This window comes from Oryzias latipes, chromosome 8 (genome assembly GCF_053564925.1).
Source record: "Oryzias latipes strain Hd-rR chromosome 8, Olatipes_Hd-rR_3.1".
NCBI classification, from domain to species: domain Eukaryota; kingdom Metazoa; phylum Chordata; class Actinopteri; order Beloniformes; family Adrianichthyidae; genus Oryzias; species Oryzias latipes.
This window is the reverse complement of record NC_136244.1, coordinates 18,451,767-18,477,818: the sequence shown is the minus strand read 5'-3', so window position 1 is coordinate 18,477,818 and position 26,052 is coordinate 18,451,767. Positions and strand designations below refer to the sequence as shown.

General features: G+C 39.0%; 3 protein-coding genes across 5 annotated transcripts; 1 reads left to right on the top strand and 2 right to left on the bottom strand.

Annotated features, from left to right (window-relative positions):
• Positions 1-16,718, bottom strand: prkacaa (protein kinase, cAMP-dependent, catalytic, alpha, genome duplicate a). Of its 3 annotated transcripts, none has more exons than XM_004071383.5 (10): positions 15,713-16,718; positions 6,244-6,305; positions 5,703-5,831; positions 5,282-5,380; positions 5,094-5,176; positions 4,898-5,024; positions 4,691-4,786; positions 4,441-4,563; positions 3,479-3,643; positions 1-2,921 (listed from the first exon to the last, which is right to left on the bottom strand). In XM_004071383.5, exons 1-10 carry the CDS (start codon positions 15,756-15,758, stop codon positions 2,796-2,798), a joined length of 1,056 nt encoding a protein of 351 aa, XP_004071431.1. In that variant the 5' UTR covers positions 15,759-16,718; the 3' UTR covers positions 1-2,795. The 3 variants fall into 3 exon arrangements, with proteins under 3 accessions (XP_004071431.1, XP_011476412.1, XP_011476411.1); XM_011478110.4 differs by lacking the exon at positions 15,713-16,718 and adding an exon at positions 12,967-13,474; XM_011478109.4 differs by lacking the exon at positions 15,713-16,718 and adding an exon at positions 9,207-9,626.
• Positions 16,719-16,988: 270 nt separating this feature from the next.
• asf1ba (anti-silencing function 1Ba histone chaperone) lies at positions 16,989-21,194 on the bottom strand. The gene is made up of 4 exons (XM_004071384.5): positions 20,822-21,194; positions 19,801-19,916; positions 19,380-19,556; positions 16,989-17,734 (listed from the first exon to the last, which is right to left on the bottom strand). The coding sequence occupies exons 1-4, from the start codon at positions 20,928-20,930 to the stop codon at positions 17,543-17,545; spliced, it is 594 nt and encodes a 197-aa protein (XP_004071432.1). The 5' UTR covers positions 20,931-21,194; the 3' UTR covers positions 16,989-17,542.
• Positions 21,195-22,549: 1,355 nt separating this feature from the next.
• crb3a (crumbs homolog 3a) lies at positions 22,550-26,004 on the top strand (the record flags this gene model as incomplete). Its single annotated transcript, XM_011478111.4, has 6 exons — positions 22,550-22,709; positions 22,822-22,907; positions 23,052-23,147; positions 23,396-23,567; positions 25,001-25,056; positions 25,126-26,004. Coding segments are annotated over 6 exons (780 nt in total), but the record flags the coding sequence as incomplete, so codon positions are not given.
• Between the last annotated feature and the right edge of the window lie 48 nt (positions 26,005-26,052).

Here is a 26,052-nt window from a genome sequence, read left to right as displayed (position 1 = left end):
TCAGTCTTAACAAGTAAAACTTTATTGGAATGATACATTTTGCAAAATATTATTTTGTTTATATTTTTTATACATAATCATTGTGTTCTAAGGGTATCTGTCAAGTTCTCCAGTGGGTAAGATAGTTAAGACTGTTGAAGGCAAGGATTTACAATATTGTTTCCCAAAAGGTACAATAGACTACACAAGCACTGTACCCAGGTCATGAGGGGAAAAAAAAGGTTAATGTTCTGTTTTTGCCTTTTTCTATTTTTTATTTTTATTTTTTGAAAATACAAATAGAAAACATGAACGCAAAACATCTCGAGATGTAAAAAGTGTTATGATTGAATAAAGTGTGTGGAAATGCCGTAGAAGGCAGACAGGAGACAAACTCTGTTGCAGAAAGCGGTTCATACTGTAAACGATGATGGAAACAAACTTTTATCAGACCGACGTCGGGTTTGTACGTGAATCAGAGAAACAGAGAGCGGCGGGATGTTTCAGTGGATCAAGCGGGGCTGCCTTCTACCCACCCAGTGATTTATGTGAGAACAAACGTGAAAAGTTGTCACATGTGCTCTTTTGCAAAGTAGGTTACCTTTGAAAGAATCCTCACACATGAATGAAAGAGTCCATACCCTAAAGGTGTGACATGTGCTTCATTATCTCAGACACCATGAGTTGGTTGGTGATCCGCTGCACCGTTCCAGTGTGAAGCTCATATCGATTCAAGTTGGTAAACAGCAGAGACGCCGTCGGATCTGCAAACGTCTGGAAGCGGTCTCGGGTCAAACGGGAGCCACTGCTCTGCTTTAACATGCGAGGAAAACCAAACCCACTAAAGAAACATTTGTAACACAAAGGAAACACATCTGCATTTCAAGACATTCAAAAATCTATCTCGTGTTTGATCAGAACTACGTTAAGACACTGCCAAAAAATAATTACTGGAGCCAACTGAAATCTTTGAGTCAAAAACATTCTTCAAATGTAATGTTACGAGACGCCGACAAAAAGATCGATGCACATCAAACAATTCACAAAAGCTTTTCAGTGAGGTGGACAAAGTCTAGCACCTAGGGCCGTTTGAAGGTTGGAAGGTGAAAGCTTTTATTCTTTAAACCAGACCAATACGTTTTTGTCAGCAAACCAGCAATAAGACCTGGTCTGCGATTGTCTTGTGCCCACAGAAAATCAGTTGGAGAAATAGACCACAATTTTAGACTTTTTTTTTTTTTTTTTTTTTTTTAAAGTATGTTGCACAAAAAGCAGAAAAAATGGACCCCCCCCCCCCAAACTCCCAGAATTTGCTTTCACTTGAAATAAGCAAAAATTAAAAAACAGGGAGAACACTGTCAAGGTCAGAAAACTTCTAGAACCATTTCATTTTTTTTGTTTTTTTGCCCAACAAGGTGAAGAATGGACAAATCTGGATCAACCATAATTGGGCCTCCTTCCGTGTTCACTTGAGGATTTTGGCCTCATCCTCAAGTACCTCAGCTCAGGTCAGGCACAATGCTCTGCCATCGGTCCTCAATGGTGATTAAAGTACAAAAATAACATGCACGTGTTTTGCTACTGCTTCGTGTATTAAAAGCCCCCTCCATCTTAATCACATACAAACAACTGCAGTGTTTTCAGCCTGCAAATTTGGCAGAATTTGTTTATCAGTTTATGAAATATTAAGTCAATTTCACAGCTATGAGAATCTTGAAAAAGATGGAAAATTCATGTCCTCTATATATATATATATATATATATACACATATATATATATATATACACACACATATATATATATATATATACACACACATGTATATATATATATATACACACATGTATAAATGTACTATGAATTAAATAAAGAAGTCCGGAGTGTGACCACTATGTTAGCAGCTGCAAAACCACAGCTTATAAACCCACCCATGACCACTAAATAACATACAAGCACAGAGATTGACATAAAAAAGGACAAAATGATCACCAACAGGATTTTTAAAATGCTCTAATAAATTCAGCTAAGAGAAAGTTTTTCAATGCAGACCGCCTGTTAACGTCCCATAGGTCCCCAGAGGAGCAAGACAAAGATGATAAATCGTTTTCGTCGCCACTGCTTGGGACTCAGCCAGCAGAGGGCATCGGCCACCCGACGACTGCACCCTGATAAGCAGACAAAGGCAGACTGTTCTCAACCAAGCGGCCACATGAGCCGATGCCACGACAGCCAAAAACTCGACGCGTTTGACACCTTTTTCCAACCAGTTGGCATTGTGATAGGCACATCTGTTGGACTTGGTATTGCTTGGACAGATTTGGGGTGGAGATGAACGGGTTACTAGGCGGACGGGATACAGCAAGCACTCCACAATCACCAGAAAAAGCTCGTCGAGTGAACCCAGCCAAAAATAAAGATAAAAATAAAAATGCGCCGAACAGATTAAGTACCTTTGCAGAAATAAACCTGGACTCAACCTTCAGAAACTAAAAATGTGTCATGAAGTCGTCAGAATTCTAGCTGAACAGCCACAACATGTGGCTGTTTGTTGAGCCCCTGTCAGAAGCACAAGAGGGGTTAAAGAAAAAAAAGAACAGGAAACCTTTGAGAAACAATCATAGAAGGCAACACTGCTGGTGCTGTGGACCTTTTGTCACTTTGCCTACCTTTTCATTTGGGAGTGGGGGGAATTTTACATTGTTTTCCTCATCACAAAAGAGCACGTTTTAAGTCCACCCTAGTGCTTCATGAAGTCAGATCCCCTATAGTATCTAAATCGCGGTCGCTCCCTCTGTGTGCTACTCGTGGTTCGAATTTAGAACTCTGCAAACTCCTTTGCACACTTCTCTGAGAAGGAGACTCGGATTTCCTCTTCCTCGTAGTCATCAAAGTTGCTTGTGTCTCCGGGGCCTTTGCACTTGGGAATAAAGGGAGCTTCCACCTGGAACATACAGACGGTAACAATTCTCTGTGGTGTTCATGAAACGAGTTCCCAAAAACCAAATGCATAAAAAAAAAAAAAGTTGAGTGTATTTGGAAATCAAAGCTAAAATTTCAAGGAGCAAAACCCTCTTCGATGATTCTGTGGAATCATTTATTTTTTGGAAACCAGCTCATAAATTTTAAAACCAGCTGGTAATATAGGCATTTCATTTCACAGAGTGAATTTGATCATCAGTCAAAAGCCAAATTGAAGTGTCTGCATTCACTTGAATCTATTTTACCTGAGAAAGTGGTTCAAGGAGATCTTTTCCTTTAGATTTCTGTCAGTTTCAGTAACACATCTGGGTGCACTTCAGTCATCTTTACATGACTCCCTTTCTAGCAGCTACGTTTCTATCTTGACATGTTTACAGGTACATTGACAGCTGCAGCCATGTACCTCCACACGCCAACAACGGCAGCATTACATCTTTGTTTTGACCAGAATCACCTTTCCTGTGTCCTTGCAGGAGATCTCCATTTGTACAGATCACTACTTGTAAGTGTTGGCCTCACCTTCCTCTGGTAGATGGCAATCCAATCAGTAGTGGCAAACCATTTGTGACCCTTGATATCATTGACTCCATTCCTGAGGTTGCCAAAACGCTTCGTCAGGTCCACTTGCAGCAAATTTCTCAAGAGATCCTTCAGGTCTGAGCTGAAGTGTGAGGGAAAGCGGACCTACAAAAAAAACATTGAAATCGATCTGAGTGGCTGGTTTTCCTTTGATATGATCACTGCTTGGAGTGCAGAGCCCCGTTCTGCAGCCGAAGATATTACTGCATTGTGTCCTGTAGTGTGCAGATATGTAGGCACCATCAATACTTGAATTAGCGTGCAGAAGTAAGGGAAAAAGAATATGTTTCAATATTCATTCGCAACATTTCAACATTTTCTATTTATACAGCATTTTTTATTTATTTACGTTACATAGCTGATTGATGTGGGAGAAGCCGCATCGGATCACGTCTGGAAAATGTTCATTAAAAGTGTCAATCTGAGTTTTTATGCTGTTACATTTGTATAGGTAATGCGGTGTCTTCATTTACCATCTTCTTGTCATCCATCTACTAGAACTGGAGACAGCAGAGGATGGAAAACCACCGGAGAACATTTTCAGGATTTGTTGTTACTTGGTCCATAGCGACAGAGATGTTTATGTTTCGTTTAATGCTGACTTTTGATTATTTAAAGAGACAAATATCCTATTTTTTTTCCTTTCAAGATTTTTAAAAATACATATTTTCACTTTCATCCATCAACTACATGCATATAGCAACCATTCATGCCTATTTTTTATATCAAACAGTTATCGCTGATCCTGACTCGTGGGTCAATTCGGATCTCCACATATGTAACGATCCACAGCTCTAATGCAATTGAATTATTTTTTGCATAAATATGAACTGTTGATAATGTTCAAGATCCTACAGAGTGCATCCACAGGAACCCTTGAAATAACGTTCTGTGGGGCTCACCTTCCCCGATACAATCTTTTCATAAATCTGGATGGGTTGGTCTGCGAAGAAGGGAGGGTACCCAGCAGCCATCTCGTATATCAGAACTCCCAGAGCCCACCAGTCCACTGCTTTATTGTAGCCCTGGAAAAAAATAATATAATAAAAATCTGTGTATGTGTGTGTGTGTGTGTGTGTGTGGGGGGGGGGGTATACTTTATAAGTTATTTATAAAGCAGACTGCTTCCCGTGATTTGAGCTCAACACCTACTTTACTGAGGATGATCTCTGGCGCCAGGTACTCTGGAGTGCCACAGAGTGTCCAGGTTCGGCCTTTCACCCTTTTTGCAAATCCAAAATCTGTGACCTAAGGAATGTAAACTTTTTTTTTAGCTCGGGAAAACTAACGGCACACTCCATAAAACATTTGCAAAGAAGTCGTTTATGGTGTCTAAATAAAGCGTGCTGTAATCTTTACCTGTATGTAACCCTGCTGGTCAATGAGCAGGTTCTCTGGCTTTAGATCTCTGTAGATTAGGTCCAGTGAGTGCAGGTATTCAAAGGTCAGTACAATCTGGGCAGCGTAGAAGCGGGCGTGTGGTTCACTGTAACACACAAGATCAACGTTTACAGCCAGTTGGCGCTACAGAAAAACAATGAGCAAAGGCAAATACCTGAATCTACCGATCCTCCTCAGGTGGGAAAACATCTCTCCCCCAGGCACATACTCCATCACCATATACAGATTACTGGTATCCTGCAGGGGCACAAGACAGACCGCACTATGGCACATTAATAATCACATCCATAAAAAACAAGATGAATGTATTGTGATGGATTAAAAAAAAACAAAGAAACAAACCTTAAAAGAGTGTTCCAGCTGCACCAGAAAAGGAAAGCTGACTGCTTGCAGGATACGTTTCTCATTCAATGTGTGTTCTATCTGCTTCAGCTTCACTACCTATGAGGACAGAACAGGCACGCTTCATCAAAACGTGTTACCAAAGTTTCAGAACAAGAGGTTAAAAAAAAGACGACAGGAAATCGAATTAAAAAGACAAACTGGTATTTAAGCCTTTTATTGGCCTTATAAGTTAAACCACAACTTGTAAACGCTGTAGGATATTTTGATTTACGTTTATTGCCATATTTATCCCCCAACTTGCAATGCAAATAGACTATGTGTTATTCAGACAACATTCAACTGTGACAAGTTGTAGTAAATCCTCCACACCAAACAGTCACATTTATTGAAAAAAATGCATATATTGTTAATACTGTACCTTCTGTTTGTCAAGAATTTTCATAGCAAAATGCTGGCCCGTTTCTTTGTGTTTCACCAACATGACTCGGCCAAAAGAACCGGTGCCCAAAGTCTTCAAACGCTCAAAATGATCCAATGCTGCAGTTTGCTGTAGGAACAAATGTATTTGTCAGATGTTTGTAGACCCACTGTAGCCACTTCATCTTAATGGTTTTATCCAAAATTATCATCAATAAATTGATGTTTTATCCTAATTTCGGTAAAACATTAATACATTGATAAAGTATTTTTTAGAGATGCTCCCCTGCACTTATGTTCAGTTTTACAACTGACCAGCAGAGGGCACTCTGCTACTGATAACCTCTTTTACTCCATTTAAGCACGGTCTCTATTTTTGTGCGTCACAGTGCAAGAACATGCCAAAATGAAGGGGAAAAAAAGATCATAAAAAACATTTAATACAACTACCATTTCCACATCAATACAATTAAATTAGAAAGTGCTACAAAAACATCAAGAGAATGACAAAACCCAGTGAACAGAAGAGGCCACTCTCCCACCTGTGCTGGATTCTCCCATTTTTTCAGGAAATCTTCTTTGGCTTTGGCAAGAAACTCCTTCACTGCAAACAGAAACATATTGTGTGTAAAAATGGCCGCTTAAATTGAAATCCCTTTATAAATGTGCCCGGCAATTTGAGTTACGGAAAAACCTATTGGAAGTCCAGCAATCAGATGACTTTAGATCGGTTCACTTCGGCATGAAAACAATCAGAAATTTTTTTCAAGTAACATCAGACTACATAAAAACAGTAATGCTGGAAAAACGAATGCAACACTATTCTATTAGTGGCTACTAAAGTTCACAAGTAAAACAGTGAGGATGTGGTCAGAAAACTTAAAAAGGCACAAAGAATGTCTTTGAAGGTCCCTGGACATTTTAGAAAATCCAACACAGAACTCCATTCCAAAATGAGCCTCTTTGCAAAGACATTCCCAACATGTCTGTCAAACAGGTTTGGGCCCAAAATCATACCGAAGCGGAAATTGGGGACAGTCGATGTTCCACTTTGAAATATCTTTACTTTCAATCAGGAAATCAGCATTAAAAGAACCAACAGTCTGTGCCCTCTGACTAACCACAACATAGGAAACAGGCCTAAAGACCCACTCCGGGGAAAATTGTGTTTTTGACATGTTGTTGTGGCATTTTTTATTATGATGAAGGCATATATTTAGAAAAAAAAGCTCAAAATTGCTATGGATCAGTGGCAAATAGAAACAAAAAATGAAGCTTAAAGGCCCGTTCACACCGGGACGAATTTCGCCGGCGATTTTCGGCGACGTTTAATGCCTCGTGACTAAACAAAGGGCACCAATGTGAGTGTGCACACCGACGCGAAAAAACGCCACGCATCAAAGCGTCAAAAAAAACAAAAAACGCCTCGGGTTCGTTTTTTTTTTTATTCGACCAATGAGAACGGCGCTTTTGCACACGTGTCTGGAGCTTCTGAAGTTACAGTAAAACACAACTTGGGGGCGCTCAAACACAAAACTGCCTTGCTGAGCACACTTACCAGCGAAGAAGATAGACGCCAAGTAGCGTCTACACTGCCGCGAAGAAATAATGACGGACATTCTAAAATATCCCCGAACCAAGCACCAGTTGGAGCTACTGGTGCTTGAAATATTCATGTTTTCTTTGTTTGATTCTGACAAGCGTGTAAATACTTGCTCTCTTCTTCTGAGTGAAAAGCGACTTTGAGAAGCGTAAAGTTGCGCAGCGCCACCTTGTGTACAGGAGTATTTCTGTTTAAATTAAGCGCCATCTAATGTCAGGGAATGAAATTGCACGTTCACTCGGCTCATCGTCAGCGAAAATCGCCTGGGTGTGAACACAAAAAAAGTGGCGAAAAACGCTGGCGAATAACGCCTGGCGAATATTCGTCCCGGTGTGTACGGGCCTTAAAACTGTGTTTCTGAGTATTTCCTTATTCAAATCGTTCTATCTCAGGAGCAGACAAAACGATGCTGTTAGAAAAACTTGTAGGTGTGACGTGGAAGGTACTACGGCAAGCCACTACATCACTGCTCTGCTTTATGCATCCACTTGTAGTCGATTCGGTCATATACATCTCCATTTTCCTCATCTGAGCTGAAATCTTGCTGAGAATGTACGGTTGGGTAGCAAGAATATTGCTCGCCATTTTTGTTCAATGTTAGGGTTGGGTTGTGAGGGGCTGTAAGCTAGCGAGAGATCATGTTAAACAGATGGATGTTGGGAAGTAGAGGCAGGCTTACACTGAGCCAATGGTCTCGCCCACTACCAAGATGCAAATTTCTAATGAACTCTTGCTGCTCTGAAGAAACCATGTCCTAGAAAATGACAGTTTTTTTTCCTATTTTGTCTAAAAAAGGTAAAGTCATAATTAAATGACCACTGAGAACGCTTTTATAAAAGATCAAAAGATGATCGGAGTGGGACTTTAAGTTAAAGACAGATGAATGCCCTAGGGTGATTAAAAAATTTACACGTAATTAACAGGAAAAATTACTTTGCTGGAAGTGCCAAACACACACAAAATATTTGCAATAAATGCCAATAGACAAACTGACAGATTATTTAGAAGTGAGTACATTCAGCCAAATGGAGAAGTTCATTTGACCCCTTATCTTTATAGAAGCTAATCACATCGCTGTGGGAACATGCAGATTGCCAGCCCTTCCTCATACCTCTTTACCAAATATGCAGTGCAGTGGAGCTGACAGAAAGCAGTTTAGTCTGTTAGTTAGTTTGACAGAACACTGATAAAGTTTAATATACATTTCTTCAACTGAGTTACTTCGTTAAAGGTTCAGATAGTTGATGATCATGAAGTGATGTGCTGTAAAAAAAAAAAAAACACAAAGACTTTATAAGTTAATGAATTTGGATTTTGTTTGTCACAAATAATCAATGCCAACCCACAGCCTAGAGCCGAGTTTAGATAAAACCCCTCAGATGTCAATAGCTAAAGTGCACAGCGAATTATTTATCAGTTCAATGGTATAAATATTTACACGACACAGACACTTGGATGTTTAAATTTGAAAACTCAAGTAATGTTATCACCGGCAGAACAAACAAACCAAACATGAAGGTCTCATGCAGTCGGTCTGCAGCTCACACTCTAGAAACTGTACATAAGCCTAATCCTTATTTAGCTGATCTAATTTCCTGCAAACTCTCTGCAGACTTGCAGCTCCAACAATAGGATGGGAGAAAGCCAGCAAAAGCGGCACAGACCAAAGTTCACATAAACATCGCCGCAGCACTCCTGCTCCCACAGAAAGCTATGAAAGCTGGGTAGCCACAAAGGAAAAATCCTTTTTCCGTGGAAGTTACTAGACTTCCAGTTCCAAGCAGAGAGACAAAAATAGAAAGACATGCAGCTGTGTTAAGGAAAATCGTAGATCCTTGCTGCTTTAGAATTCTCAAATGACCGTCACTTCAACAGACAATCCTTTCAGTTTCAATTCCTTACCATCTGGGAGGACTATGGGCATCTCTGGCGTTGCTGCATCTGCTGAGCGTGACCCTGATTCACTTGAGCGCGAGGATGACTCCCTCTTCCCTGCATGCCTTCTGGAGCTCTTTCTGTCACACATCAGCCTTGAAAGGTCTCCCTGTACTTCTTCCTTTGCCTCCTCTTCACAGCCACTTACTCATGACCTATCCTTCTGTGAAGCACCTTGAATAAATCAGTGCTGCACACACATCTACAAAAAGCAGTCAAGTGTCTTGGCTGCCAGGAGGTGTGGAGTTATCCTGGTAACTGTGGCTTTTGTTAGAAACCCAGCAGAAAAAGCAGAAGCCTTCCCCAGCGTGCAGCCAAAGCGCCGAGTGCAGGACAGCTCGCACCGATCAACTGGACCCTCGCTTGGTTTGTATCAATATTTATTCTGAACAAAAAGTGCTCTCTGCCGTTCCCTCTCATGTCAAACACACACACAGAAACGTATGCGCACACACACAGGCTATATATTGATCCAAACAGGGGCATACGCAGCCAGGGGAGGGGCAAAAACCAGTTGGTATATTTAACCAACCCAGAGACAAAGTCCTATGGAAAACTAGGCCTGAGTGAAGACCCCCGAGATGAACCACACAGATCTAGATGCAACGTTCCGTAATTAGCAGAACCAATCAGATGTCAGATCTTAGAGGAGAAACTTCTACAAATGATCTGGGTGCTTTCAAAAACATTAAAGCGGCAAACTCTGGAGACACGAGCGAAACAGGAACAGCCACAGTGAAACTTTTTCCCCTTCCCACCCAAATGCACTACAGTCTGTGTGGAGCCAGAGCAGAATTGATCTAAAAAAAATTTAAAAAATATAAATAGAAAAAAAAAAAAAAAATCAAAAAAAAAAAAAAATCAATCCTTTCTCCCTCCCCTAGGCCACACTGCCCTACTCTGACGCAGAAAAACAGAGAGGTTATATTAGGGTGAGCTGACCGACATTAAATCACAAAGCGCGGCAAATCAGGTCTCCGTCGAAACTGGGCCTTGTTCCGAAACGAATAAAGACCAATTAAACACATAAAAAAACCAGTAACGCAGAAACGTATGCAACTTAAACATTTATTTGGAAATCTGAAAAGCAGAATCAATTTTCATCAGCACTTGAATACAGCCAGAGGACATGTACTTGCAAATCCACCAATGGAAAACTGTTTTATAATCTACGAGGCTGAAGCTTAGCAGCAGGACACAGACAAGCTTTACATTCATTTTACATTCTCAAACACTTTTTTTTTTTTTTCTTTTGCAGGGCTACTTCCCTAGAATCCATTACTTTCACTGGTTAGATATGAGGAAGATTCATTTCCCCAATTATCCCCAAAGTGAAGTCTTATCATACACACCGATCAGCTCCATGCTGATTGGACTGCAGGATTTTTCCGCTATATTTCTAAATGTAGAGAGCAAGATTTTACTGCAGGTGGGGATTAGCTACTCCTTTTAATGGCATTACGTAAAACCACTGTGACCGAGAGTCAGATCGATAAGAAAGCATTCCCTTAGTTGTAATCAGCAGGACGTGAAATGAACCTTTTGATTATCCAGTTAAGGGGACTGGAAGAGAAATACATCCATCAAACTAGAAAAGTCTTGTATCAAATAAACGAATGCGTTAAAGAATTGGAACAAAGGTAAGTCCGCACATTTGCAATGGTTCTATTTAATTCTCCACTCTCATTCACCAGCTCTACACGCCGTGTTCATACTGCACATACTAAAAGCACAAGCATTTAAAAAAATACTTAAAATTAAAGAAAAATCTTTCATAACGTACCTAATAAATCATCCTGATCAATCCCTAGGCACTGTCTCTATTCAATTTGGTTCATACCTCAATTTCTGGGTCATGGGTACAAAAAATAAAAAAATAAAATTCTGTAAAATAGTTTTTAGAATTTGCAGCCACGCAAATAAAAAAAGGAGAAAAAAACTTTCATTTGGCCCACAGTAAGCCTGGTGTAATGTAATAAAACAAATCTTTCTTAAATTAAGCCCAATACGTGTTAGACACTTTCAAGGTAAACTTACTGGTATGCAGTGTACATGTAACAATAAACTTTCTCTAAGATTTGGTTAAACTGTAAGATACGGTTTGGTTTTAAACCAATAATTGTGGCATCGATATTTATTCCTATGTGTCCATAATCAACATCTGTTTACTCTCTTACATGTCAAACAAACCCCAAAAACAGTAACCAAGGAGACCTACAATAAACTAAAACACTTTTTGTATAAGCAGAAGGATAAAAAACAGATTCTAAAAACTATCACAGACATAAAATAGCAAAAATAATGAACAGAGGAGACGTCAGCATTAGGCATTTAATTTATATGGTCAATTATTAAAAAGGACAAACTGTCAACTGTTTGGTGACTGCTCACAGTAAATAAAATAAAATATCTAGAGACAACTGGAGCACCATTTTTTAGAAAAATAGAATTTATGTAAACACATTTGTTTAAAAATGTCCAATTTTAACATTTTTTTCTTTAAATTATAAGGCTAGAAATGCTTTAAAACAGCAGACTGTCAGATTTTTGATCTGCAGTATAACTAAACCCTTTTGACATTGTGATAATGGTTTGCTTCTATTTTCCTCTATTCTTTAAGGTAAAATGCATAGAAGAGAATTTTTAATGTGAATCGTCTTTCATAAGATTTCTTCTGTTTCCCAAGGTATAAATAAAGTTTTTTAGGCTTCTCAGATTTGGCTGAATGGGTAGACACCTCAGATCATTCATAATCTCAGCAAATTTGTAACAAAAGCTTGTTTAACTATCAGCAGTAAACTAGTTACTAAATAAACCAGCTGAGAGCAGACAGAGAACAGGAAACACTCAGATATTCATAGAAAAATGTTACGCTTGTTTAGAAAGTCACTTTTTGGTCCATTTTTTTAAGTAAGTTAACATCAGTCATTTTAGTCCATTATTGCAAGTAGCAGTACATTAAAAACCAGATAGTGTTCTATGTTATGGTCGGAGTTAGAACACATATTCACAAAGCTCAGTTACCTTGGAGAACTCAGTATAAATGGGGGAAAAAAGAAAAGAAAAACCAATTCAGTGTTGGATACAAAAGAATAGGATGATGGGAGGAGTCCAAAACCAGCAATGATCAAAATGCCTGACCCTATTGCTGACTTTTAGTGAGTTTTTGCAAGATAAAAAAGGAAAGGAGCATAGTATATGAAATGAAAACATGAAATGTGTGTTAATGTTGGTTGCTTTTTGCTTTTCTGCAGGGTTTGGTGCGTGCAAGTTTTGAAACTTTATAAGTTTTTGAATCTGATTTGCCAAAAAGGCTAAACCAGTTTAAGAGAGTTTAGTTCATCTTGACTTCCTTTCTTGGGCATGTCTGCCTTTTCATTTATCTTCATTTTCATCAAATGGCACCATATTACAAGGCCACATAAATATGTATAACAATACATACTGAGCTTTTCTGTGAGGTCAACCGATGGGAGTCACTTACTTCAGCAGTGAGACATTCCTTTGCTTTTTTTTTCTAAAAATTAGCACAATGTGCAACAGTATAAAATATCACATGAAGTTAATCTACTTGTATACGTCTGCATACCTGGCCTTTAATAGGACAATTTTACCCATGCCAACAAAGAAAGAAATAATAAATTCATCTTAGTCAGTCTAAGTGATAAACAAAATGCACTACAGCTTCACCTATACCAATGTCTCCAACACTGGAGAGAAAACTCACTCAAGCTGAAAGCCACTAGCTCCTCCTGCGGTTGATAATGTTTTCCCTCTCCACTGCTTAAGTCCCCAAGGCAGGGTCCAGTTCGGTGAAACAACTTTCCAGCCAGTTTGTGAATAACAGACATCCTACAAGGCTGAAAGAAGCCAGCAAAAACTCCTTAGAACACTTCAGGACTCCCCGACATCCAAGTATTTTAACCAATTTAAGCACACATGCAAAAAAAAATTAAAATATAAAATTGTTGTTGTTGAGCTTCAACTCCCAACTGGCTGAATATGCTTTGTTGAAGTAGCAAAGGAAATGGCTGACTGTGCAGAGCCTGGGCTGGACCTTCCTCGCTCCTTCACTTCCTGCTGCAGCTCAGACTTTCTGTACAGCCTTCTTTTTCCTGTGGGCCACACTAGCACTACAGTTTGTCTCCTGAAAATTGTTCAGTCCATCCATGTACATTTTACTAACAAACAGAAAATGCCTGTGTTGTCTTTCTCAATGTGCCATATGCAAAAAACAAAAACAAAAAAGCCCCAGATACAGTAGCTGCCTGTAATCATTAATAATCATCACAATGCAACCATTTAATCATATTATTTGTTCTTTATACACGCCTTGCCGCGCTTGACCTTTTCCTTCATTCAATCACATGAAGCTTTTCAAAAAGAAAAAAAAATCTAGATCAAAACATACAGAAGGTATAATAACCAAGTACTACTTCCTAATGATACAATGGTACACAGTTTTCTTGGGAGAAACTAGTTTGAATAAAAAAACTATCATCTTTTTGTGCTGCTACCACTTTGTAAAGGTTACATGTATAAAATTATTCTTTTTAAGTAATACAAAAAAGCTTGTTTAAAATTGATCCCCCCCCCATGTTCATTTCTTAAGCCACCAATGAGTTCATCTTCAGAGACTGGAGGCCATTCTTTCACACCTACTCTCCACCAGTAACAAGAAGCTGATGTTCATTTCACAGATACCTGCTCAAACTCTGCACACAAAAAAGGAGAGGGGAAAAAGGGTACAAATAAAGGCATAAACCACTGTCATTCAGTGTTTTTTGAAGCTAGCGACACAAAAAAGAAAAAAAAAAGACTTTGAGGAACAGAAAAGGAGAGATAAGTTCAAGTTCTACCACCAAGTAACCGTCAGACCTGTTGAGACATGAAATCTATAAAAGAATTTGTGTGATTAGAAAGCGCGCCAAAATAACGCAGAAACCAAAACATCATACCACAATCCAAAGAAATTCAAGAAGACATGAGAAAGTAATTGACACGCAGTCATATTTTTAAAAAAAAAGTGATTTCTGAGGCTTTGGGAGAAAACTGAGTAGTTCTGACTCTTTCCAGGAATGGCTGACCTTTAAGCAATATTTAAGACCACAATGAGGATTTGTTCAGTCAGTCATAAAAGAATAAACTAAAATCATCCAAGGACATTAGACCTCACCTACCTTAAAGATGCTTTTATAATTCAACAATATGATTGAACTAATAAGACATCCATCGGAGGGGTTTCAGGACAATACAGTCTTTGAGCAAAATAGATCAAACACAAGGACTTCTCACATATTTGCAAAAACCTATTTTTCCCAAAAGATAGTGTGGGTACAAAGAAAAAGTGAACTCTCTGGAAGGCATGCATCTCACAACACTTCCTAAAAAGCAAGAATAGCAGAGCAAAAGTTGAGCATAGTGGGGGTAAAGTGATAACAAGGAGCCGCTTCACTATGTGTTTCAGTAAACTAATTCTACCAAACTCCTTCATACAAATTCTAAAACTCCTGCACAGCTATGTGGAAGATTCAGTTGGATTTGCCCCTGGCTTCAACGCTGTCGTTTCTCCCAAACATGCCCGGACCAAAGGGTAATTACTTTTTATGAAAAAGTCAGGCAGGTTTTTGGAAGCAAACGCTTCTTCAAAGCCTTGTACATGCATGTGCCCTTGTGCCGAAAGTTGCTCATCACATGTTGCTCAAGAGACTTCTACTCGAAGTTTTAGCCCGGAGAAGATCACCCTGGTCTGTCATATGATGCCTCTTTCAAAGATAATAACCAGTTCATCTCCGTTTAATGTGAAGCTCAGTGCTGAATTCCACTAAGATTCAGATCATTACTTAAAAAAAAAAAACTAACAAAAAACACTCATTTGTATATCATCTAAACCTTAAATAACACTATGTACAAAAAGAAAGTTTTGTCCTTTAGTAATAAAGTCATTTGACAAAAGGAGACAAGAAAACAATTCCACACAACCATCCAACAACATTGCAACCTTTCATAACCTTGTTAAAGTCGAGAACATCTCCAAGAAAGAAACCACGAGAAAACCTATGACTGTTGTATAACTAAGACTAGCTATCGTCATCTCCACTGGTATCTCTGAATACAACCTAAGGCTTTCAATCACGAGCTTTCCCACAAAAGGAAAAGAATAGCATCTTCAAGTTCAACGGTCTGGCTGACGGACGGTTTGACAATTCAGCCCAAGTTTTTGAGTAGCTTCCATGAAATTCTTCACGTGCAATTTCTAGTTTCTAGCTACTTTTGTTTTTGTTTTTGTAGAACAGATTAGAACATGTAAATGCTTTAAGCAGTTTATTCACTCTTGGAACACTGAGGACGTGTTCCGTTGAGCCTAAACTTGCTTCCACAATTGGGAACAGGAAATAACAGCTTATGAACGATTATGCATATTGCAAAACTAATTCTTGCTCTGCATGATGATACGGGTGCAGGATACTCACCACTCTCCACTTCATTGCCCTTCTTTGCGGTGGGCGTGTTGCCCATGGTGGCAGGCCGTCGGTGATGTCCCTGGACTAGGAATGAGTTTACTTCTGAAGTCGTTGATTGAGTTGTGCTACACTGTGCTAACGCAGCCGCTTGACACACAGTACTACAGCCAAACGAGCAGCTACTAGCTAACAGCTGTCATTATTCTTAAACGAGTATTAATTTATTTACCACACTAAGTCCCAAATATGCAAAGCACTCTGGTCAAGCGACTGAAGTCCAAGTCTGCAGCGAAATCGGGCGTTTCGGGTTAACAAGGTTGGCACGTTAGCTAGCACTGATAGCAAGCGGTATTCCTTAAATAACTGTAGCTCCCGAGCTCCAAACAAGAGCAGGCAAACTCCAAAGTCACTTGACTGTCCTTTTCAAAAATGATACATTTCTCTCAAAAAATCCAAGTCGACAAAAGATGGCCCCGTATTTCCAAGTGACAAGCTAACATTAGCTTTTAGCGTCTTTTCTGTCGAATCCTGGCCTTAGCTAACCAGGTGCTATTTCTGTGTGGGTAGGCCTTGTCAAGCTGAGAAATGGACAGCCAGATGGATATCAGCGTAACTTTGTTTTCCCTCCGCCGGTTACCGAAAACAAGAGACCTCCATTCGTTTCAAAGCCAGTCGTCAAATGCAACTGTTTCCTTGGACGACAGGCAAATAGGCGAGTATCCTAATCAACAGACCCCTTCCATTAATCTTCAGTCCGCAAGGGAAACTCCAGTCATCCATCCCCTTGATCCCACCTTTGCTCAAACATGATTGGCTACTTCAACGACCACCTACGTGACAGATGTCGCGTTCTCTAATCTGATTGGACAAACGTCAACACAACCAAATATCACATTGATGCGATTCGTCCGTTAAAACGCTTCAACACCGCCTCTCAGTTATCAGTAGACAATACGCCCAAAAAAAAACTAGTCTTGTTTATATTGACAGGGTGCCTGAAATGTCGCGAAGATTCAAATCGACAATCCTTAAATCGTTCTTTTTTTTCATCCATTCATCTAGTTTAGCTGTTTAACCCTTTACGAACTTTGCTGTGATTGGACGTGACGTTAGCACGAGCTATTTTTAGAAAGGTGTGAAATTATGAAAGGATCGCAGATATTTCTGTTGCACAGGTGGTGCTCTTGTGAATAAAACCATGAAAAGGAAAAACTGAGTTTCTTACCACCCGCTGGATATGGAAAACAAATCAATTAGTTGCAACCCATCCCCCCCAAAAAGAGGATTTTTCATAGATACAAAATGCTGTAACTTTATTTAAAAAATTAAACTGCAACCAGGGGAAGGCATGAGCAATTGTTTGGAAAAGATAATAGCATAAAGTCCACCCGAAACTCCATAATTTTACATCAACACAATTAAGTGCAATTTTAACAAATATAGTGACAAATTATATTTTTGTTCAGCAATGTATTGCAACACCAGTGCCAAATTCCTCTTAAATTTACACGTCTTCTTTAACAGAACAAGAAAATCTATTAATAACATCTGACGTTGTTTTGGTTCAGTTGAAATATCATGCAGTTTCATTTCCACACATTAATATTGCTTTCAAACTCATGGCAAGAACTACCTTTTAATACACAATCATGTTCACCATGTCCTCAGAAAATAAGTTTAACTAAAGCCCCGGTGAGCTATTTGTTTTTTGTTTTTTTTACAAGTACAGGAAGAGGAAAGGCTGGGAATAAATCCTTTCATCTATGCTAAAAATGTCCAAGGGCATTCCACCATAAGGTCTTGTGCTTGAATTGGCCACCTTCTGAGGAGGCAGCAACTTTATAAGCAATCCATGGAGTTATCTGGTAGGTGTCCCAAAGGAGGGACTTTGCCTGGCAGACAGGATGGAGGGAGCATGGAGTTTGGCGTAGGATCAACATTTTCAGAATCTTCCATTTTCTCAGTACAGCCTTCCCAGTTTATGTGGAACCTGGTTACACGTGGGTTCGATGCTAGAATGTTTCTCTGGAGCTAAATAGGGAAGATAACAAAAAACAATGGAATTTATATTAGTATTTTCTAAAGTAATCATTCTGTGACTGAAAAAAAAAGTAAAATGTAAAGACCAATCAAATATAAAACCACAAAAACTATTACCCATAAATATCTGTATCTGTTTTTACTCATTAATGTATCCGTTACAGACGGTGTGAAAAGTTTCTTTGGGTATCAGACCCCTAAAAAATGTGACGCCTACAATCTAAACTGTATGTCATTAGGGCAAAGTTCCCAGAGGCTTACTATTGAAAGTGCCACCTCCACGACAGATTTGGCAGCTTGAAACATCAAACTTGACAATGGAAATAAAGTAGGAATTGGGAACCAAACCATCAGTTTAAAATCCCAAGTTTGATGGCATTAAAATCTGAATTGAAGAGAAAGTTTGAGGATCATGTAACCTTCTGACATTGTAGAGGATGGAGATGGTGGATTTGTGTTTTATTTCAATCAAACCTGTTCAGATAACACATTAAAATGGAATATGGGGGGGACCAAAACGTATTCTTCTTTTGTTAAAACTGATGCAAGTCAAAAACAAAATAACCCCGACATTTTTAAACCACAAATATTTCAGACAAGTTTTGCTTACAAGTGCTGTAAATATATGCAGCTTTCTGGTCTAACCTGAGTGATAGGTTAAGATTTAAGAAAATAAACTGGTATGGTAACCATTTGGGATATTCCCATCAGAATTGTTTGGCCTTGATCAGATTCAGAGTCATTTCATTTTGAGTGTCTCCTGATAACGAGTCCTGATGTGATACTTTTATAAAAGAAGAAAAACAGTGTAATAAACAGATCCAGGTAGGTCACTGTGTTTATTTTATTTACTTTTTTTTACCAATTAACACTCAGAAAACCCTTCTGTGAAGTACCTTGAACAGTCAAGTAAAAATAGTTCAACTATCAACTAGAAAACTACCGGTAGTTATCAACTAGAAAAGATAGGTAAAAGTAATGTGAGAAAGTTTGAAATCTGTAGCATTAGTTCCTTTAAAGTCTTTTTATTTATTAATTATGATCCATGTTTACATTAAAAATTATTTCAAATTGAAGTGATTTTCTCCAAAAATCCCTTTTCCCTGCATTTTGCAGCCGTCTCACTGCTGACTGTCAGCAGCGGGAGAGCACGTTCTCAATAAATAGAAACACAAACCCAATACTTTTTCTACATTTGTAGGTCGTTAAGACAAAAAGCAAGAGTTGCTGTGAATTTCAAACATTTATTAAAAGACTTTTTGACCTCCAAAGTCCAAGTCTGTGAATATCTTGCAAACTTGACAGAGATGTTTGTGTGTGCCTCCAGCTCAAGCTGCTGCCATATTCTGCTGTGCTTTACGGCAATCAAATGTTGTAATCCGCTCATGATATGCAGACTTCTGCTAGGGGATTTATTTGAAATGATCAACTTGAAATATACAGCGCTAATAAAAAAAAATCTAAAAAAATCCAATCACTAATGGGGAGACAACATCTGACACTGATCTATTCTAAAATACGTGAATGGGCAAATTTCCAGGTATATGAATGAGAGACAAGATGCAGTTGTATTCAAGTATACAAAGGCCTCATAATTCACATAAAAAAATAAATCAGATACTATTATTGGAATTACCTGTGCATAGTCTGGCTTGATGGGTGGATTTTCACGCAGCTCTGGACCTGTGTACTCATTGTTCACATAGTAACCAATGCGAATAAACTCTTGGCCTCGATAGGTGCAGGTAATTAGCACTACTGTTACTCCAACAGCATCACTTTCAGGAATCAGTGCCGTGTTCGGAGCATCAGCCTGCAAAAATAAAAGGATTTTTGTTTAATTTCTCTTGAATCCTAGCATATAACGTGTGGTACTACACTTTTATAATTGACTCTAAAAAGTTATACACACATAAAAAAAAAATGCATAAACGACACGTAAAAAATATTATCTTTTTAAATAAGTTGTATTGACATTTGATGCTTTTTCCAACCAAAAAAAAAAAATTAATTACAAATGAAATGACCATTAGAGATTTTTTGAAAATAAAACCCACCTGAAACACAAACATATGTCTTCCAGCCGGGACTGGACCAACCAGAACCGAATCCAGGATTTGATCGTACTCTTCACTCTCCGCTGAGCCAACATATATAATTTTCCATTCCAGGTCTAAAAATAAACAAATTAAAAAAAAAAAAATCACAATACTTGTAGTGAAATCCTTATTTTTTCTTAAGGCCATATCTAAGATAATAGCTAGCTTCAGAAATGTCTCAAAATAGGTAACCATTAGAGTTTAAAACAAGTTTTATATATTCGAATGTTAAAAATTCAAATAACATTAGTATTTATTAACGTGAAAATGTGTGTAGGGTACAGTAGGGCTGGCCCTGCCCGTTTTTATTTCTGCTAATTAGTTGACTCAGGTGTCTCCTCATTCTGATTAACTGAACACACCTGATCCAGGTAATCTGCTGAATGAAGTGGAAACAGGCAGGATGGTGAAACTAGTGTGCGAATACAACAAAACAGACAAAAAAAACTAAATCCACTGATTAAAAAATAAAATAATTTAAAGTCCAATTGAAAAAGTTAAGAAAAAATTTGCTATGAACACTATCCAGAAGTTTGCATTGCCTTTTTAAACGTGATAATTGCAATTCTTCACTTTGTTTATTGAAAAAAAACTCCACAGTAACTCAACTTTCAGATGAAAGTGTTTTTTTTACTTGAAAATTTGACAATAGACATTTTCTTTTAAAACTTGTAACAACGGCCCAGTGGGCATGTTCTACTGTGTACCAGGGGGTCACTAGGCCTGTGTCTAATTTACGTTGCGAGCTGCGTGCGATGACATATTACGTATTTAGGTGATACTTTATCTTGGGGCAGCGCCAAAAACAACCTCTTTAGCTGTCTAGCACCTTTCTCAGTTGGCTTTTAAGAAGTTAAAAACTGAAGTTATAACGTACCGATGCCACTTTGTTAGCCGTTAGGCTAGTTTATAAAAACGAGAGTTTGGGTTTAGCCTCACTAGCGACAAACAAAAGCAACAACAAAAAAAAGTCACTCACCCTCGGGGAGGTCTTCCATGCATTCAAACGTTATTTCAAACTGAAACGGGTTTCCAAAGGGACTGGGGTTATCTAGAACAGCCACATTCAACACCTGTACCTTTGCCATTGTTGCTAGGGCGCTAAACGGTGTGATCCAATCAAGACACAAGTGTCCCCAAGGAGCTCCCAGTCCGAACACCAAATGTTAACAAATTCACAACTATAGCTTTGACCCACGCAGACTTTTTTCAGACGCTTGGTTTTACGCTTGACACGTTGTCATTCTAAAGTAAATCGGTAAATGTTAAATACAATTTACAGATTATTTTTTGCCGCTCTCCCGCCGCTTGACTGTTCTACCCAGCTTTCACTGCGACTACGGCAAGCTGCAAGTAACGCAAAGCGTTGCATTTTCACAACTTATCTCTTCTGCCCTCTAGCGACAAAAACTCAGAGTTTTCAAAAAGCGCCCGGTTAGGATTGTTTTTAAAAAAAACGGATGTGACGAATTTAAATAAAAAAGATTAGTTATTCTGATATCCTCAAATGTATTGATAAAAAAGTGTTTTCACAATTTAGTTAATAGTGACGCTTTTACTTAATACAATTAAGCATTAATTTTTGAAGGAACCCTCTTTTTTCATACAATTTATTCTTGTTGACTGTCTCTAACACCCAATTTATGTTATTTTGATCTCTGATGCTGAATCAAATATTTTCTCATTTTTCCTTCATAAAAGTGTTGTCCATATTTGTACAACTTAAATTCAAGTCTATTTTAACAATTTGATTAATAATTTCTGGTTGCTGATATAATTCATATTTGTTATTGGTACATTTGAAATCATCTGATTCAATCTGATTTGCTGACCTAAAATTGATGTTTAGCCAAAAACTCAACCAGTGTGACTCAGAGATAAATACCTGGGTACTGAACAGTGCAGGTAAAGTTTTCCAGATTCCTTATTCTTGTAAGATAATCAAGTGTAAATTACTTATTTGTACAAAGAAGCAATTAAACAAGAGTTCATGTCAAATCCATTCACATTTTAGTTTCATAAAGTTCATGTTGTTTTTCCACATCAAAATAATCCAAAAGGAGCAGTATTAGAACACTGTACCACACTAGATGGTTCCCACTAATTGGACTGATGATGGCTCTTCCATTTTTGCTGGCACCCTGTGTGCTGTCCGTTGTGATGGCACTTTGTTGTTTTTATGTTGAAAATAAATATACCATGCCTCAATCCAAATGGTATTTCCCAATATCGATTATAATCCATTTATTTCATTTTAAAACGATTTCATATGGGCATAGGTCGATTCGATTAACAACTTCCCTCGGGCAGATTGACCTCATTGGATCGTTGGAATAGAAATCGATTCATTGATTAAGTTGATTAATCGTCACACCCCCAACAGACACAGATAACTTAGGTCTGAGCATTCATAAATGGTTTTCTAGCTTTTATTTTCAAAAGTCACAGCTCATTTTCATGCAAGTCTCTCAAACTAGGCGGTTCCATACATTATTGTTACCCCTAGGATTCAGTGAAGTATACTGAAAACTGCTAAAGCATCCTGCTCCTTCCAAAAGCCTAAATGTGCTCTGTCCCACACAGGACAGATTAGCTCTGACATTTTCTCTGCCTTTCTCAGTCTGAAACGGGGAGATTAGGTGAGGATTAGGGTCCGGTGGGCCAGCTGGCCTCAAAATTCATCCTCCAAATATCTTAGGAATGTTGATATGCCTGCGTGAACGTGAAACCTGGTGAGGGCGCTGTTCTAGTGGAGCCACCACCATCAGACAGGTTGCTAGGTAAACGCGCAGGGCAAAAGCGGCAGCCAGGTCAGAGCAGGTGGAAAGAAGGAAGAAAGGAAGCTTGCGCGCGGGAGGCGACCGCAGGTCAGAACCAAACGGAGTTTCCATCACATCACATCAAAATTATAGACTTTTGGATATTAAGAGGATGTTTGGATTCCTGTTAATTTGATTTGATTTCATTGAATGGAAACAGGAGAGGAATGCGCTCCGCTTGAGTCAACTCTTTTCCTCGACTTTGTACAAAGGAGGGTCTGTCTGCAGGTAGATAACTGTGCGCAGGTAATGTAACACGAAACTGAACCACGTGATCTAAGGAAAAAATTAGTCCAAAACTACTTCACCTCTAAAAACGTCGCGAAATGAATGATTTTACAATTTCTTGTTATTGTAGGCCATTTATTTCTTTTTAAAATTTGCTTAAAGGTGGGGAGGAAGCTTTTCCCACAACAGGAATCCACCTGCTCGATCGATGCTTCCCACTTTGCTTCGACCACCTGGAAGCAGCTGAATCCACAGTTGGTTTGTTTTTATTGTCTTCCCGTAAAAGACAACTCTTTCTTAGCACTTTTTCTGAAGGTCACACAGTGACAGTGTGGCCGAACTGCGGCTGATTCAGAGCTTTATTTTTAGGGATGATGCGCGTTTCCGTGAATAGGTTATTATTTTCATGCGGTCCCAGCAAATTTGATGGTGATTCAACGCGCGGCTGAATCATTCATTGTCAGAATGGTAAACGCGTATTTTTGCGCACTGTACTGTTGTTCCAGCAGCAGGTGCTTAGTGGAGACGATCCACGCTCTCTCTCAGAGGAAGTTGGCCTCAAATGGATCCGAGCTGATGCCCCCGCAGACATGGCAGCCCCCCGGGATGTGGTGGCCCCACCTGGAGTCGTTTTTGGGAGCGTTTTGCTGCTCGGTATTGGCATCAGCCGCGTATGGGGTGAGTTCACCGCCGATCCCAACACTCCCATACAAATGAGCCTCCCTCCTGACCACACCTGAGCACACATTACGCCACCAAATCTTTCTGGGACTGGGAGAGATTCACTGGATAAACAGCCTGAAGCCTGCTCTGACTTGCCAGCATTTTAATAAATGTATTATGAATAAAAGACTCTTCCTTTATAGTGACCATATTTGACCCATTTAATCCCCCTGTGTGTGTTATCAAGTTGTACCTTTGTCCTTGGAAAGTGTAATCTTTAGTGAATGATTGACTCAGAGGAAGTGAGGGGTGAGTGTCAGTTTTCAAAACAGAAGTCTCTATTTAGCCCCGTTATTTAAATACCAAACACAAAGTGTGTATTTTTTTCCCCTCCTATTGTTGGAAGTAAAGTGCTTTTTTTGACTCAGCATTCCTGAGTTTTTGTTATTTGCTCTGCTGATTAAAAAGTTACAGCAAAGCAACTTGGTGTAGCCCAATGATCACATGGCTGCTCAAGGATCAAATAGCTGGACCCAGTGCTTGACTGGAGGAGTACCCCGGAGTGGCCACAAAGTAACCATGCTCAGAGGAAAAAGTCTTCTGTGCTGTACAGTACATTTAGCTTCCCTCATTATGGTCTGTGTGTGCAACAACAGACCATAAGGAATGGACCAAAGAGAAATAAGCTTTAATGGGTCCTTAATGGACACAACAGGGAAAATGAAAGCTATAGACGGAGACACTCAAGAGTTGATGCTTGCAGGTTTCTAGTCAGTCACTTCTACTGGACCTGTCTGCATGAAGCAAGGTGGTCGACTGAATCGGGCTTCTCTGTTCTTTCTGTACTATTCTTTTTCTTGTTTTTCAGATTATATTAATATTAGTATTTAAAGTCCCACTCCAATCATCTTTTGATCTATTATAAAAGCATTCCCAGTGGTCATTTAACTATGATTATGCTGTTTTTAGGGTAAATAATGATAATAAAAAGTCATTTTCTAGAACACAGACTATGCAGAGCGGCAGTAATTCATCAGAAATCCGACTGTTGGTGTGGAGTAAGCCTTCCATGACTTCCCATCATCCCTTTGTTCATACTCTCTCCTGCTAGCTTACAGCACCCCCCCCCCCCCCTTTTTGTCACACCACTTATGTTAGGATGGGGGTGTAAGGGCCTGTAAGCTAACGGGGGAGAGTGTAACCAGTTGGATGATGGGATGGGATGCGGAGGCGGGCTTACTCCGTGCCAATAGTCCCGCCCAATAGTCTGAGGCAAATTTCTGGTGAACTACACTCCCACTCCAAAGAAAATGTGGCATAATCATAACCATAAGAACAGTGCAATGCTTTTAAAATAGATAAAAAGACGATCGGAGTGGGCCTACTCTACAAGGAACACACCAATAATGTGATTTTCTAAAAATACTTTGATGTTTCTTCTTTTTTAGGGACTTTAACCACAATCAAACCAAGGGCAGAAGAAAATAGATCTAATAGCACTGCGGTAAGTGAAAAAGTTTGTCATAATGGTTTTATGGAATTCAATAAAAACTGTCTGATTTGTTTCATTTAGGGACCCAATATTGCAGCTATTGTGGCCCCGACAGTCACTCTGGGCGTTCTGGCCATAGTTCTGGGTGTTTTGGGTTGGTTATTCTTCGTGGTGAAAAAGAAGAGACAGACTGAGGGGACGTACAGACCCAGTGCTGAGGAGCAGTCCGGTGCCTGCAGTGTGGCCGCACCAGATGCTCTCAAGTTACCAAAAGAGGAAAGACTCATTTAAGCTTTGTGCTAAATCATCAAACGGCCATTGTGGTTGAGTTTGTTTGCTTGGACTGGTGACTTCTGATCATTTGATGATTCTACTTCATCCAGCGCTCCATGCAGTGAGGCGTAAAAAACTGACAATGCGTCGATGGACAAACAAGGAGCGAACTATGATGCGTTTTCCTGCCACTCCATTTCAACAAGCACTGAATTGTTCCTGCCTGGTACTGGATGGATCTTTTGTGGAGAAGGCCTGAATGTCATCTGTGCTATGCGGAAACAGGAGCTCCAGTATTTTAAAACCACTAAGAGGAGTAGTGTAGATTTTTATTAAAATACAATTCACCACATAAACTATAGCTGATAAAAATGTAGATTTTTACTGAAGAAATCTGTTTGAAATATTTACCTCATTTTTTCCCTTTAATTTCAGTCTTTTTTATTTAACAAAGGACATAAATGCACAGTTATTATTATTGTTTTTTTTTTCTTTCTTTACTAATGCACCAGAAAAAAAAACCCCACAATCAATACAGGTAGTGCTGATTTGGAGTGACCTGCTGTAATAAAAATGAAATTTCACACGGAAATTACACAAAGCAATATGCAATCAAATGTTTTCACCTTTAGGTATTTTTTAAGTCACATTGCAGGAACGTTACATTAAAATATTTGTTATATTCAAGCACGTTTTACTGTGGTTCAGCATGTTTATTGTTTTTCACATGTATTA

Bases quoted from the DNA above. Each gene is read 5' to 3' on its own strand.
- prkacaa (XM_011478110.4), bottom strand. From the start codon at position 13,090: ATGTCTGTTATTCACAAACTGGCTGGAAAGTTGTTTCACCGAACTGGA. The intron at 5,177-5,281 runs GTTTGTTTCTTT...GTGCCCCTGCAG, and splicing joins AGCTGGAACACTCTTTTAAG to GATACCAGTAATCTGTATAT. The intron at 4,564-4,690 runs GTAGGTGTTGAG...ATTTTTTTCCAG, and splicing joins CAGAGATCATCCTCAGTAAA to GGCTACAATAAAGCAGTGGA.
- asf1ba (XM_004071384.5), bottom strand. From the start codon at position 20,930: ATGGCAAAGGTACAGGTGTTGAATGTGGCTGTTCTAGATAACCCCAGT. The intron at 19,917-20,821 runs GTGAGTGACTTT...GTTTATTTTTAG, and splicing joins CATGGAAGACCTCCCCGAGG to ACCTGGAATGGAAAATTATA. The intron at 19,557-19,800 runs GTGGGTTTTATT...TTATTTTTGCAG, and splicing joins GACATATGTTTGTGTTTCAG to GCTGATGCTCCGAACACGGC.